The 16,204-nt window shown below is 47.1% G+C and overlaps 1 protein-coding gene across 2 annotated transcripts in view; it reads left to right on the top strand.

The window, feature by feature from the left end:
* Nucleotides 1-16,204, top strand: part of CTDSPL (CTD small phosphatase like) — a 124,039-nt gene that overhangs the window by 105,325 nt on the left and 2,510 nt on the right. For both annotated transcript variants that reach the window (XM_037731319.1, XM_017508434.2), the window contains 4 exons: nt 920-1,021; nt 4,119-4,175; nt 7,662-7,754; nt 11,887-12,072. In XM_037731319.1, the coding sequence (XP_037587247.1) occupies nt 920-1,021; nt 4,119-4,175; nt 7,662-7,754; nt 11,887-12,072 (438 nt within the window). The remainder of the gene's footprint in view (nt 1-919; nt 1,022-4,118; nt 4,176-7,661; nt 7,755-11,886; nt 12,073-16,204) is intronic.

Here is a 16,204-nt window from a genome sequence, read left to right as displayed (position 1 = left end):
TAAAGAAATAAATACTCTAAATTGAGTGAGGTTGGTTGAAAATACTTAGCATTTTATGGTTGGCTGAAGATAGCCAGCATTTTATTAACTCTTTATGACTTCTTTATCACAAGATTTGAGTCACCTGCTACAAAGACACATAAATAGATTGTTTGGTCAACACACAACATGTGGATTAAAGTATAACTTTCAGAGGCAGAGAATCCAAGAGGTAAAAATAACACATTGCTCAGTATTACACCCGTGTGGCAGCACGAGGCGGGAGTGTACCTGGATTAGTTTTGTTTCCTAGTGTTGGGGTAACTCTAGCCTGCATTTTGCTGGTAGGCCTATAGTTCCTCTTCAAGTTTTTTAAAAATCTGTCACAAAAAAAAAAAAAAGAAAGAAAGAAAAGAAATTATGTGATTCCAACATAGCTCTAAACTCTACATGTGTGCCACAGTGAATTTCAGGCAAAATATGACCCCACGAAAGAGACCTCCATTTAACAGTACCTATTGTAATTAAATACTCATTCTTGTGTAATCCATTTTAATACTAATTGTAGCCACCAATATATGTGCGAGGCAAAATACTGGGTGTGTTACTGCCATCATAACTGGTAACAGCCTTTCATGCTAGGTGTTATTGTCCCAATTTACAACCAAGAAAGTGACAGGGCTGATGATCAAAACCAGGTTTGTCTGGTTCCAAAGCCGAGGACTTCATAGTAGTCATTCAAATAGTGGCACAGTATTTGGTAGAACTTCAGTTGCAAACTGTTTATTCCTATTGTTCTTAATAAAAGTCCATTACATGCTTGACCAAGCATTTAAATGTTTGTTTTCATTAATACCCTTAATAACGTAAATAGCATAATACAATACTGGTTGGTTTGTCTTTTACATAAAGGTAATACTGATTTATTTTTCCCTTTTAGCCGCCAGCTAAGTACCTCCTTCCAGAGGTGACGGTGCTTGACTATGGAAAGAAATGTGTGGTCATTGATTTAGATGAAACATTGGTGCACAGTTCGTTTAAGGTAAATCAACATAAAAACAATCTGGATCTTTGTGATTTGATCACCGTTGTATGGGAAAATGGAAAATAAAAATGTGTGACTTCACTCTTCATGTAGAAATCCCAGCAGCTGCTTATTAACCCAGGTGAACATTAACGAAAGTAGTTGAATATTAACATAATTAGTCTGGAAAGAAAACACTAAGCTACCAACATCACTGGGATCATTCTTACTTAGGAGGTTTGCATTTTTCAATATATTCTAAACCCTGCAGAAATACTTTTTGGGTGGCATGAGGGACTCATGCCCTCAGGACACTGTTTGTATTTGTCAAGATGACCAGAGTGCTCTGCGTTTTATTGGGAGGCCAAGAGGGCTCTGTTGGAAACTGTCAGATGACCGCGTATCCTGGAGATTTTCCCAGATTGATTTTTGAAAGATGCCCAACTCTGAAGAAGACTTCTAGACTTCAGGGCATCTGAACAGATTCATCCACTTACTTTGAGCATCTTCCTGACAAGAGGTGGCTGGGGTTTTTTACAAGCTTCACAGCTAAATGAGCACCTACCTTCGGGACTTGCCTCCTGAAGGGTGTGGAGGGCAGATGCTCTTCCTTCCTGTCACCTTCCCTGATCTCCGTCTTCCTGCTGGAAAAACAGCAGAAATGGCCTCCATGCAGGAAGACCTGTGGCAACACTGTTAAAGATTGAGTTAATTAACCTTTTTTTTTTTTTTTTTTTTTTTTTTACGTGAAATAAATTGTTTAAAAGAGGCAAATGATGAAAGATTGGAAATGGTGGGTTGGTGTGTTGGGGGAAACAAGCAGGTGTTTAGGATTCTGGTCTTGTTTTCTTTGGGTTATTTCTGGTGATGGGACTGCTCTATCATTATACCGCACGCCTCTTTCCCCTCCAGCCTGGGACTCCCCTTCACTGAGAGACATGAAGGTCACCATCCATGATGGGGTGTGTGTCTCACATGAACCATACTCTTTCCTTACAGGTTGTAGGAAGCAGAAGAGCTGTCAAATATGCCTGAACACCTTTCTACCAGAAACATCCTTCTTTGTTCTCACTAAACGGAGACCTTTTTTGATAGGACAGAGCCCATCTTTGAGTCCTTTGGAGAGTGGAGAAGAGAAATGGCCTCTAGCAGTGAGAAATGGCCTTGTTCTGGCCACTGGGGCATGCAGGGATTACCTTATTCCCTGGCACTTGAGGGCCAGGCCCTTCCAGTGTTGATCCAGGGGATATGGTGACCTTGTGTCCCAGCTTAACCCTAGACAGCATTGGAAGCCGTTTCTCCCCCATGGGCAAGTTGCTCAGGACTTTTCCAAGTCTGTGTGAAAGAAAGCCCTTCAGAGCAGGGGTCGGTTGCCATCACAGCATAGAGAACCTCCTCCCAAGCAGCTGTGGGAGTGTGGGGAACACTGGCCAGATGACCCAATGCTACTGAGGGTTCCTGGCTCCAAAGGCAGGGCCTTGGCACTCCCACTGTCTCTAGGGCCTGCTGAGAGGGCATTGATGCCATGAGCTAATGTGAATGACATCTCATTTCTTCCCTCCCCTGGCCTGCCTACATTTGCAACCAGAATATTCTTTGTGTTTTTTAAAGTTCTGGGCATTTCAAAGCCCTTTGAGAATCTGAAAGCTATAAACGCTCTCCCCCTTGAAAACATATGTTTGTACAACGCACAGCCTCATGGATCCCAAGAGAAGACCCCTGGCCGTACCAGGGCCTCCTTTACGCCACCGGGAGAGGGGAGGGGAAGGACGGTGCTTGCTGTGAGCTGGAGAATGATTTTTCTCTTTTAATATACTCTGCGGAATGTGGTTCCATAATCTAATGCCTTGGGAGAGTCTCTTCTTTTGGTCTTTCCTCTTGTTTTTTAGTATGATTCTGATTTTAGTTGTGAAATTACATGATATTGAACTCATCCTTGGCCTTCCAACTCTGGGAGTAAACAGTGGGCGTAAGCTAAGTGCTTAGTAATGGTGCCGTGATGTAGCATTGTCCACGTTTTTTATTTTGTTTTGTTTTGAGTTTATGTATCAGTGAAGAGGGTTTGTGTGTACTGTGACGGGCTTAAAAGCAGACCTCAGTTCAGAGTCTGACTGGAGATGCTGTTCCCCCACCCCCGCCCAGTGGCCACCCCACACACCTTCTCCTTCCTTCTGTCTCTCCCCTCTTGTCCAGGGGTTGGCAGGCTGATGATTCAGTTGGGCCTGTTCATTTAAGTAGTTTTGTACCTAATTTGTGGAATTCCATTGAGAACTGTGTGTAAGTTCACCGTTGAGAACACAATGACTGCGGAAGAATCTTATTTGCATGTTAAATGTCATTAATATTGTGAAAGAGTTATTTTAAATATCCAGAAGTTTGTGGGTGTGCTAGATGTTGTGTTCATTGGAGCAGAGCAGTATAGGGTGGGCTGGCTCTCCACCCCCACCCAAGGCAGGAACTGCTGCCAGGCTACCTGGGAGGGCCTGAAATCACTGATTCTCAGGATTGGTTGGGGCCATGGGCATGCATCAGACCCATCATAGTAGCTAAGGAAGAGAGGAGAAACAGATTCAGGGGAGAAGAGCCTACCCCAGGGTGTGGCCTGTGGCCTCTGACTTTACCCCCACATGGCTTTGGCACTGCTTTGAGTCCATGTGGCCAGCATCAGCTGAGCAGCCCATCACAGGGCAGCCCCCAGTTGTGGGTCCAAGTACAGTTTTCCCTCAAGCAGCACTGTCCTCTGAGCCCATCAGGTGCTCAGCTTCTCCCTCTGGTGGCTAGCGTGGTTCCCTGTCACCCCAGCAGGACCCGGGGCAAGAGCTGGAGTTTTCAGGAGCCCCATCCTCTGGCCGGGCAGTGCCACACATTTTGGTTGAGGCCAGGCAGGTGATATTGGGATCAAGATGCTGAAAATGTAATGACATTCAGAATGGAAAATAATGTGCTTTCCTGCTTGTGCTTATTTTAAGGAACCAAGGCATGCGTCAGCATCCTCCTCCTGAACTGTTTTTTCCAATAACCAAAGCATTGGTCCAGGCAAGCTTTTTTCTTGCTAAAATTTCCAGGGTTTTTTTGTTCTTTCAGACATATTAATTACAGTCTCTTTTCTCTCTAGCCTATTAGTAATGCTGATTTTATTGTTCCGGTTGAAATCGATGGAACTATACATCAGGTAAGAAATTGACACGAAATTTGAGTTTCAGTTAAGATTTTTTAGTAATTACATATCCTATGAACTTTATTTCTAAATTCTCATTTCAGTAATAATTACTGAATCAAAAGGAAGCATACTGTAATAAATACAATGTTTTTCTGCTTTTTTTCACTCCAATGAATTTATTTTATACTGAGATTATAAGGAAAACGATAGCCGTAAATATTAGGCGTGGTTACAAGTTCAAACAGTTCTTTGATTTGAAGCAGACTTTCAGAAGTTTCCATATCCCCACTGGCCTAGCGTGATGGTCTAATTCACTTCCTCATGTGATTGCTTTCAGCTACTTTCCTAACAGGCAGCAGGAAAATGCCACAAGTCACCCACTTATGGTGGATTCTCGGGAAAAAGTGTCCATTTTCAATGCCAGCTGCGCCAGACTGATCTTATCATTCCTGCATCGTTTTCTCCAGTGAATCTTTAGCAAATACCCAGCCCAAAAGAAAAAGGGGGGAGGGTGTGAGTTTTCGGATCCGCAGGCTGCTATGAATAAAGATGTCGTAGTCAGTTGGCATGCGTCTTTGTCTTCGTTGCTTCTGATTTTTTTTTTCCTTATCTGCATAAAGCTTTTCCGGAAATAGCTTCATTTATGAACAAATTGGAAACGTTGTAGGAAAAGTAGCCTTAGAGGTTGAAGCCGGGGAGCTTTCGTCAGGTTTTCCACAGGGAGGATCTAACCATATTCCTTGTCAAGTCTAAGGTCTTAAAGGGAGAGTATCTGGCCTGATAGCTCAGGAAGGCAACTTCCTTGGTACTTGAGTTACAACAGGATGTCTTTTCTTAGCAATGTCAGTAGTCTTTGGTTCTTAAGTGTGAGGTGTCAGAACTGGTGAAGGCTTGGGAATCAGCTGGTCCAACCACCTCATTGTCTAGATGGAGAAACTAAGGCTCCACCGGGGAAGGGATTAGTTCAGGGTCATAGAATGGGAAGAATTAAAATGAAAATTCCAGTCTCCTGCCTCCTGGCCCAAGTCTCTTTTCTCCCATGTCCTTGCTTTCTTGCTTATTCTCCAGGATGTCCTGCCAGGAAATAGTCCCTGGGAGAGGCAGCTTTTTCCCTAGTGTTTCCACACTTCATGCTTTTAAAAGCCATCACAGAGCCAAAACGACAGGCACTTGGGCATTTAACATTTGCAAAAGCATCAACTGAATTAACTCTGCATCTGAGAAGCAGTTAAGGCTTCTGCATGGATCATCTTGGCTTGTGTTACATAGTGCTCATGATGAGACAAAGGAGAGGCTGCCCAATGGCATGGCAAGAATTAGGAGAGAAATTAATCCTTCGTACCATATGACTGTAAGCGTGACCGGCCTGCCCACTGCTGACCCATTCTTGCAGGAGCCACTGTAGCTCCTCCATCTTGCCTGTGCTGTGATACCACAAGGTCCCAGGGCTGAGGTCAGAAATTCTCTCCCGAGGGAATGAAACCACAGGCGCCAAGGGCAGGAGGACCAAAGCCCTGGCGAAGGCCGTGGCCTCGTTCAAGTAATCCAGGATAGGCTGTGCAGGTCCCAATGGGCCTATTCTTGGTTACTTGCACAGGGACGCGGGCCTGGACGCCGGCATCCGGGCTCAGGACTCCCCCTCTCTGCCAGAGGCACCAACGCCAGAGTTCCCAAATCAGTCTCCTGCCCTTTGCATGTAGCAAAGCTTGCTTTCCAAGCAGGACTCCCAGAGAGACTGAGGACCACAGGCCACACCCATTTGCTGGCAACGAGGAGTCTTGTGGACAGAGTGGGAATCTGGAACTGTTGCAGCCACAGGCCCTGCCCTCAGCGCCACCCCAGCCTCCCAGATCCCCAGAGCTGTGTTGAAACCCACTCTGTGACATCCTGTTCCTCCAGACCCCTGTCCACCTCCTTCTTCCAGTCACCCATAAGTTTCCCAGTGATTCCTGGCCCTGTTGAGCTCCTGCTTCTGGCACCTTGAAAATGACTTTGTTCTGTGTAGAATTCCTCAGCCAGCAGCACACCCAGCATGTGGTGCAGAGCTCCCATCTCCCCTCTGCTCCTCCCGCCATTCTCACCTGCTCCCTCTGCCATTCAAGGCCCTAACGTGCCCACCATGACCTGCCTCTCACTTCATCTTCAGCCACGTCCTCTCCCAACCCTGCTGCCCCCACTTCTCTCACTGCCTCTGACGGCTGGGCGCACAGCCTGGCTGCTCTCTAACATCCCAAGTAACCTCAGGCTTCGGGTCTCATGCTCCTACTGTTTTTCTCTGCCTGGAAGCTCACTTCTTCTCATCCTTATTGGCCTGGTGAACTCCTATTTATCCTTCAAGGTCCAGGCCAAATGTTGTCTTCCATGATCCCCTCTCCTTGTGAGGGGAGTTAATTGTCCATAATGTATCCCTCTACTGCGATTTTCATTATACCGTGTTTATTTTTATATGTTTTTGCATGTGTCCACCCTAGAATGTGAGCTCTTCAAGGACAAGGCCTGTGTTTTATTCGTCTTTGCAACCGCATCAGGCTGAGCTCAGAGCTGGGGCTCAGTAAATAATGCTGAATTGAATTTTAAAGAGTTTGATTTATTTTAGTGAAGTGGCTAATTTCAAACCGAATTTATTCAAGTTTGAATTCGTTCTTCCCTCCTCCCACTTCCTCTGTGTTCTCTCACCAGCTTCGCCTTCCCTCCCATCACCCTTGTTTCCCCAGATTCATTCAGGCACCCTAATCAGGAGCCTATGTATGGTCTGAAGCCTGGCCTCACTTCTCCCCACTGGCCTGGCCTGGTCAAAAGGGTACACAGAGTCCAGCCATTCTAGAAAAGGTTACTCTTTGCACCCCTCTGCTCAGAGACGCCTCCTGATGGATTACTTCTGGGGTCCAAGAATAGGATGGATTCACATCCCCTGACACGTACCAAGCCTAACCTTTATGGTGGCACAGAGACAGCTTCCCAAGCTACAAGAAAGCCTCTTCTTGCGGCTTTGCTGGGCCTGTGAGTCAACCCCAGGCCTTCCTAGTGAGGGGGATGCCCATCCAGGACAGGAGGTGGCAGCCAGAGTAATCCCAGACCTGCTGGGCAGTAGACTGGGCCTGGACCTCTTAAAGGACAACACCAAGAGTGTGGCCTGTGCCCACATAGGTCCCAACCCTCAGCAGGTGCTGGGAAACACACATGAGATGTGAGTCATTACACGCAAACATGGTACAATCCTTCCACTTGCTGGCCCTGAAGACCCTCCACACCGTGGTCAGCTTCTCGTTTTCCCTTAGGAAGGGCGTCTGCAGCGAACTCAGCTCTGGAGCCCCATCTGAGGAGTGATGTGTGACTCCAAAGCCCCTCAAATAGTCTGGGCCTCTGCCTGCTGTGCACAGGCCTGGGGGAGGGAGGCAGGAACCTTTGCAGCAGTTCTTCCTACAGTGGGCATTTGGGCCCTGGGCCATCCCCAGCAACTGCCACATCTGACCAGCCTGCTGTCTCCTGCCATTGCAGGTGTATGTGCTGAAGCGGCCACACGTGGACGAGTTCCTCCAGAGGATGGGGCAGCTTTTTGAATGTGTGCTTTTTACCGCCAGCTTGGCCAAGGTGAGTCCTGCTTCCCAGCTCCACACTCCCAGCCCCTCCACCCCACCCCCAATCTGTCAAGCAGCCCTTTGTTTTGGTGGGGGAAGCTATTTCTATGGTGACAGGTTCCCACCCCAGATGGGATGGATGCAGGCCATGTGCATGGTGCCAGCCTGAAAGGCTTCTGGGTTACCATGGTGACAGGGAGCACTTAGAACAAATGCTCCATGAAGTTGTTGTGTGCAGCCACCTGAAGCTGGGTGTCCACAGTCCAGAGAATCACAAACAGGTCCAGTGTTACAGACAAAAGATGGTGTACTCCTCAACCATTGACTGTCAACCAAAAGCTAGAGGCCCCTGTGTCCTTGGGTTTTGCTTTCACAGATTTGAGGGAGAAGCAAGTAAAAGATAAGTGTTGGAGACTCACCCACATGGATGGGCTGAATGAGAGTTCCGACTGCCCTAGTGAGCTGTGTGGTCTGAGGCAAGTTACTTCTCATTTGGGTTTCTTCTATAAATTGGAGATAATTCCATCTACCCTGAGGCTAGATCACATGAAATCACAGACGTCAAGGACTTACTTAGCGCAACGTCTGATTCACATACAGCTAGTCTTCACTGAGCACTTGCTCTGTTCCACATACCGTGCTGGGCATTGTCACGTGGCAAGCACTCCTGATGTTCATTGTTTTCTGTTATAATTGTTTATTGATGATGATAGGCCGGGCACGGTGGCTCACGCCTGTAATCCCAGCACTTTGGGAGACCAAGGAGGGCGAGGTCAGGAGTGCAAGACCAGCCTGTCCAACATGGTGAAACCCCGTCTCTACTCAAAATACAAAAATTAGCTGGGCATGGTGGCAGGCACCTGTAATCCCAGCTACTCGGGAGGCTGAGGCAGGAGAATTACTTGAACCCAGCAGGCAGAGGTTGCAGTGAGCTGAGATTACGCCACTGTGCTCCACCCTGGGTGACAGAATGAGAGTCCATCTCAAAAATATATATACATATGTTATTGATGATGATAAAAATCATTGAGATTCATCTTGATCCTAAAGCTTGGTGTGAATCTGACCTAACATCTAAACTGGCTCTGACCAAACAGAATGGTTTCTCTGTCCTGTCCACTGTTTAAGGAAACTAGCAGGTTCCCAAGCCTCCCAGTGTGGCTTGGTGTCCCCCTTCACAGGTGTGGCAGGGTGCCGTGCTGCGTGGGGCAGGCAGGGTCGGCCTTGACCGTTCCCACACGCTGACTCTGATGGGCTGACACCATCCGTTTGTTGGTAGCACCACAGTTGTCTCCATGGGCATCTCGGGACACTGAGTGGTCCCAAAGATGAGTTTTCTGGGGCCCACGTTGAACATTTGCGTGTCTCCAGGACATCACACCGCAGGTTCCTCTGCCATGTCCTGCTTCTGGATGGCGTCCTGGTCCCCACACTCCCTTCTCTTCCTCTGCATGTTCCACTGCTTTGCTAGCCTGGCCATTGCTGGTCGGGTCCATCTCTGTGATGACCGAGGGGAGGGAGAGCCCCACTTGCACAAATGCTGCCAGACTCATCACCAGGCCTGAGAGCATGAGCCAGTGGAGTGGGATTCGAGATCCTTGTCTTTATTTTTGCATGTCAAGAAGAGAACAAGGCGTCGGGGAAAATACAATCTTCCCAGTGGGTAATCTTTCAGATGAGTGGTAGCAAGACGAATTGTTATCTGTAGCGGCAGTGGCTCTTCCAACGGCGTTCTAGATGCTAAAGAGCCTAAAGTGATAACCAAAGAAATCCACAGGAAGATTGCACCAGTTGCAGCAAAGTGAGAGTTGTTTTTTATTTGGGAAAATCGAAAACACTCTTCCTTGGCACTGTCCCCAGCATTTGCTAAAACATCCTTGTTCGGTTTCTCTTCCTGGACGGCTCGCACCTGCCCCTCCATCTGTCTCTTCAGCCCTTCTCTTGCTGCTACCCCAGCCTAGCTGAGCCAAACCAGATTCCCAGTGCAGACTTCAACCCTCTTTCCTCCCTGATGTGCCCGTCCTGCTGATGGGTGGTCATGCCGCCGTCCTTGGCTCTGGGCTCAGCTCCCAGCCAGCAGTAGTGGTGCCGTGGACCTCTTTGCCTGCTGTCAAGGGGCCTGCAGGAACATCAAGCTGACTGTCGTAGCCTTTCAGTATCTGCTTCGTCGTTCCTTCATTCACCCAGCAAATATGTACTTAGTACCTGTTATGTATCAGGCACAGCACTATATACTAGGCATATAGCAGAGAAGAAAAGAGACAAAGTCCCTGCCCTTGTGCAGCTTACATTCTTTACATTCATCCTCTAAGGCCTGGAGGCCTCAGACACTTTCTTGAAAGATAGGTGCTACCACAGGTGTTCATGATTATGAGGAAAGGGATCATCTTTTTCCATTTAGAGCAAGCTTGTCCAGCCTGTGACCCACAGGCCGCATGCGGCCCAGGACAGCTTTAAATGTGGCCTCACACAAATTTGTAAACTTTCTTTAAACATTTAGAAGATTTTTTTGCAATTTTTTTTGAAGCTCATCAGCTATTGTTAGTGGTAGCATATTTTGTGTGGCCCAAAACAATTCTTCTTCCATTGTGGCCCGGGGAAGCTGAAAGACTGGACACCCTGATCTGGAGTCAGTTGCCTACAACCCACACACATGGCCCCTGGCTAGCCTCACCAGCAGATAACTGTCGGGCCCCAAGCTCTCACCTCCCCTGGCCAATAGGAAACACAGCTGCTCCTGCACTCTGCATCCTACAGGATGTCCTTGGAGAGGAGAGGACGTCCCCATGGAATCACAGCTGCTGCCTGCAGCCCACGTCCCACAACTGTGCTGGCACTTGCTCTGCTCTCCACCACGCTGGCATTCCCAGCACCACCAGCCGCAGGTGCTCTCTGCCTCCCTGGCAGAGTCACTGGACCCCCGCTGCTGCCTGGTTGTACCCCTCACTTGGTCTTGGTGCAGAGGCCTGGCCTCACGTCAGGCTTGGAAACTGCTCCTCTTTCTTCCAGGCCCAGCCAATCAGTGTGGCCCACTCTTTTAGGTATATTTAGTTATGAGGATTTTCTCAGAAACCCCTTTATTTCTTTATCCAAGCCTGCTTTGGGGGAAGTTCCCCAGGTCATAAGAGAGGGCCAGACAGGATGAACCCCAACTGTGAGCTGGGCTCAAACTCCCATCCCGCTCCTGGGCTTCAAGATAGTGGATGGGCATCCATGGGAGTGGACAGCTGGGCACCAACCTGTCACTCCAGGGCTGGTCTGGCCCAAGTACCCAGAGGACCACTAGGGGGCAGTGTCATGCCATTCATTGGAGCCAGCTCATTGATGCCAGATGAAATTCATATTTACTGAGCCCCTTGTGGTAGGTGCCCTGGGAGGTGCTGGGTTGTGGTGGTGGGGATGTTTCAGGCCTGGACCCTGACAAGTGGAGAGGAACTCAAGCAATCTCACGTGGCATCCCCACTCTGAGGGAAACGATCCAGAAAGGAAGATAGAGGTGGCTCTAGATGGATGGGAGAGGACGTCAGGACCTGAAAAACCAGGAGAGAGAGGTTCTGCAAGGAGCTGGGGAGAGCATGTATGCAGAGGGAACACTGGTACAAAGGTCCTGACCCTGCCCAAAACCACTGTGGCTCCAGATGGAGATCGTTCAGCTGTGGCCGTGTGGGACGTGGCAGTGAGGAACGTGGGCCTTACTCCAAGTGCAGCGTGTAGACAGTGGAGAGTTTTCAGCAGAGGAGCGACACGATCACACATATGTTTTCTGCTGGCCACTCTGACAGCTTCTAGGTGAATGGGATAGAAAGGAGGCCCTGTGAGAAAGACAGCTTTTTCACAAGGCTCAGTCATTCCAGGCCAGAGATTAGAGGCCTGGGCTAAGGGCGGTGACAATATAAATAGAGAGATACAAATGGAGTCATGATATTTTTGGAGCTAAAACTGACAATTTCTGGTGGGTTAGATGTGAGAGAAATGGAAGAATCCAGTGCCAATCTTATGTACACAGAGGAAAATAACCAGGATCCTGAACACATCTTATTATTAAATCCCCTTTTTAAGAAAAGTAATCTGGATCTTGCTGCAGTAGGTCAGGGTTTGGGGGCTCTTTTAAGCACACAGCCTTCATCGTGACACCTCTTTTCCAGTATGCAGACCCTGTGGCTGACCTCCTAGACCGCTGGGGTGTGTTCCGGGCCCGGCTCTTCAGAGAATCATGTGTTTTTCACCGTGGGAACTACGTGAAGGACCTGAGTCGCCTTGGGCGGGAGCTGAGCAAAGTGATCATTGTCGACAATTCTCCTGCCTCATACATCTTCCACCCTGAGAATGCAGTAAGTGGCCCCAAAGAAAGAAAATGTCGAGCTCCATCTGAGCCCTCTGTCTTGCCAGGCAGGCACCACTTTTGAGCACCTACATGAGAAGGTCTCTGGGCCTTTTCCTGATGAAATCCCAGCTTTGCCATTTAGCAGTTGCACTGACTGCTAAATTGACCAAGTTATTTAACCTCACTGAGCCTCTGTTGCCTTCATCTGTCAAATGGGAATTATAGGAATGCTGATCTCATAGGATCACTGGAGGTTGCAGTGTGGCAATGTGTAAAAAGCACTTAGAATAGTGCTTGAGACTGGGAAATGCACAATAAGCCTGTAATCGGCTCAGCAACATTTTTCGTATTGTTATTGACACGAGTTCTGTTGGCATTAACCTCCTGGAGCCAGTTACTGCCTAGGACTTCATGCCCCCTGTAGACTAAGGAGGCCTGGGTAATCTCTTCAACAGACGTATTTTTTAAGAATAAATAGGCTAGGCGTGGTGGCTCACACCTGTAATCCTAGCACTTCCGGAGGCCAAGGTCGGGGTGGATCACAAGGTCAGGAAATCGACACCATCCTGGCCAACATGATGAAACCCCATCTCTGCTAAAATACAAAAGATTACCTGGGCGTGGTGGCACGCACCTGTAGTACCACCTTCTCGGGAGGCTGAGACGGGAATCACTTGAACCAGGGAGGCGGAGGTTCTAGTGAGCTGAGATCGTGCCACTGCACTTCAGCCTGGCAATAGAGGGAGACTCTGTCTTAAAAAAAAAAAAGAAAGAATAAAACACTTCAATAAGGTCTTCAAATAAGAGTGCCAAGTTTTGCCACCTCATCATTATGTCAAAAAAACACCCATTGGGAACATTCCTACATAAAGCTCCCTGAAGCATGGCGGCTCTCGGTGTCTACTCACTGGGTGCAGTACAACTCTCAGGGCAAGAGGGACTGCCCTTCCTCCTGCTGCCCAACACTTCAGGGGAAGAGAGGCCAACCAGGGTTCCTGGTGACTGCTGACCCCTATCACTCCCACACCAGGCATGTTTCCCTGGAGAGGATGCTTCCTCTCAAGCACAGGCTCTAAGATTGCACATAAGCCTGCAGAAGTCCTTTCCTTCAGTCCAGAACTCCATAGTCCCACTTGCAACACCCCCCCCTCCAAAAAAAAATTCAAACTCAATTCACTTGGCTATGTGGAATCATTATTTGAATAAACACTCCAAATGTATTTATATGTAAATATGTTCATTTTACTGAGTAAATCAAATTCAACATAATATATTTGAATATATTTGGTAATGTGTCTGTAACAAATAAGGATTCCTTTTTAATATGATCACAAGTCATGATCAGATCTGACAAAGTAACAGTTTCTTACATTATCTAATACCCAGACTGTGTTCACATTGTCCCTGTCCTCTGAAAGTGTTTTCATGCATTTGGATTCTTTCAATCGGGATCAAAAAGATCCATGCATTGCTTTGGTTACTGTGTCTCTTCATTCTTTTGTAATCTTAACATTTCTCCCTTTCCTCCCCTTTTCTCTTTTATACCATGTATTTGTTGAAGAAGCCCTGGTGTTCTGTCTTGTAGAGATCTCCTACATTCTGGATTTGTCTGGCTGCTGCCTTGTGATGATGTTTAATATGTTTTTATAGCCACCTTAAAGCTCTACTGTTTGATTAGATTAGATTTTTTTTTTTTTTACAAGAATATATCATAGAGGTCAGATGCAATGGCTCACACCTATAATCCCAGCACTTTGGGAGGCTAAGGCAAGTGATCACTTGGGCCCTGGAGTCTGAGATCAACCTGGGCAACATGGCAAGACCCAGGCTCTACAATAAAAAAGAAAACTTAGCCGGTGTGGTGGTACACACCTGTGTTCTAGCTACTTGGGAGGCTGAGGTGGGAGGATCTCTTGAGCCCAGGAGGTTGAAGCTTCAGTGAACCATGTTCATGCCACTGCACTTCAGCCTGAGTGACAGAGCAAGACCCTATCTCAAAAAAAAAAAAAAGAAGAAGAAAAAAGAAGGCATCATAGGTATTACCTGTATATGCTTATGATGACATTCATACCAGGAGGCATAAAATCTCAGGCTGTCCCACTTTTAAAGATTTAAAATTGATCATTGGGTTCAGGTGTTGTTAGCCTGATCCATCTATTAAAAAATTCCCCATGAACCTCTCACCTCATAATCTTAGCAGTTGTTGGTGATCATTGTCTGCACCCACTGTTTCATGAGGAATTGCAAAATGGCAATTTCTATTTTCAGACTAATGAGTCGGTGCTCTAGCAGCCTCCAAAAGTAGCCAATAAATTTTTTTTAGTATCATCATGAACTCACGGATTTGTTGTAGTTTCAATCCATTTATTATTCTTTCGCATGCTCAAATGTTCATGTTTGGCTGTGGAGACCCCTTAAAATAACAGGTCTTTGATATGGAGCATTTGTTGAGCATTCATCTAAAATGCTTGGCACCAGAGTGTTTTGGGTTTTGGATTTTTTCGGATTTTGGAATATTTGCATAAACATAATTGGATATCTTGGGGTTAGAACCAAGTCTAAACATTAAATTCATTTCTGTTTCATGTACAGCTTATGCACATAGCCTAAAGGGAATTTTATACAGCATTTCTGATAACTTGGGGACACTAAACAAACCCTGCGTCTTGTGCTTGCATTTTCTCTGCCGCCCAGCACATGAGGTCAGGTGTGGAATCTTCCGCTGGTGGTGCCATCTCAGTGCTCAGAACATTTCGGATTTTGGGGCATTTCATAATTCAGATTTTTCAGATTAGAGATGCTCAACCTGTAGCTTTTTGGAACAACAGAATGTTCCAGGCTCATGATGAACACGTCCTCCCTCAGCCCTGCAACCAGCCATTTTTGTATGGTAGCTGGTTCCTGTTAGTGGAAGTGGTATTTAGAGACACAGTTTAGGTGGGTTTTCACTGCACCTGGGATGTACTTTACTTCTAGCCTATACTGCAGGGCAGAGCTAAAAATGACATATTTTTATAAAGAAAACCAAATCCCCTACTGGTTTTTCCAGTTCAACATTAAGTTTTTATGTAGCTTCTTTGTTGTTGTTTTGAGACGGAGTCTCGCTCTCTTGCCTAGGCTGGAGTGCCGTGGCTTGACCTTGACTCACTGCAACCCCTGCTCCCTGGGTTCAAGTGATTCTCCTGCTTCAGCCTCCCGAGTAGCTGGGACTATAGGCGCACGCCACCATGCCCGGCTAATTTTTCGTATTTTTAGTAGAGATGGGGTTTCATCCTCTTAGCCAAGATGGCCTGGATCTCCTGACCTCATGATCCGCCCACCTTGGCCTCCCAAAGTGTGTGAGCCACCGTGCCCAGCCTGCTTCTTCGTTTTATATTTGTGTCTCTTTCTCTTATGCTAAAACTCTTGATTTTTAAAGATACTAACATAATTATATATTTGATTTATTCTATAATATATGTTTAGTAATTTCAGTAGCAGTACTAAATTATAACTAATAAGACAACTGTATGCGGTTTAGGAATTTGTACAGCAGGTGTACCGTCATAACACCGTGTTTTCAAATCGCTTGAATGCCAGGCTTGGTGGCTTACCTGGCTGCCTGCAATCCCAGCACTTTGGGAGGCTGAGGAGGAAGGACTGCTTGAGCTCAGGAGTTTGAAACCAGCCTGGACAACAAAGCGAGGCCCCGTCACTACTAAAAAAAAAAAAAAAAATTGGCCAGGTGTGATGGCTAACACCTATAATCTCAGCACTTTGGGAGGCTGAGGTGGATGGATCACCTGAGGTCAGGAGTTTGAGACCAGCCTGGCCAACATGGTGAAGCCCCATCTCTACTAAAATACAAAAATTTGCCAGGCATGGTGGCAGGGGCCTGTAATCCCAGGTACTCAGGAGGCTGAGGCAGGAGAATTGCTTGAACCTCAGAGGCAGAGTTAGCAGTGAGTCAAGATCGCGCCATTGTACTCCAGCCTCGGCAACAAGAGGGAAAGTCCATCTCAGAAAAAAAAAAAAAATTAGCCAAGCGTGGTGGCACATGCCTATACTCCCAACTACTTGGAAGGCTGAGGTGGAAGGATCACTTGAGCCCAGGAGATCAAGGCAGCAGAGCTGTGATTGTACCACTGCACTCCAGCCTG

Source organism: Cebus imitator, unplaced genomic scaffold (genome assembly GCF_001604975.1).
Source record: "Cebus imitator isolate Cc_AM_T3 unplaced genomic scaffold, Cebus_imitator-1.0 Scaffold391, whole genome shotgun sequence".
NCBI lineage: Eukaryota > Metazoa > Chordata > Mammalia > Primates > Cebidae > Cebus > Cebus imitator.
Note: the sequence above shows the minus strand (reverse complement) of the source record. Positions and strands in the feature narration are given on the sequence as shown.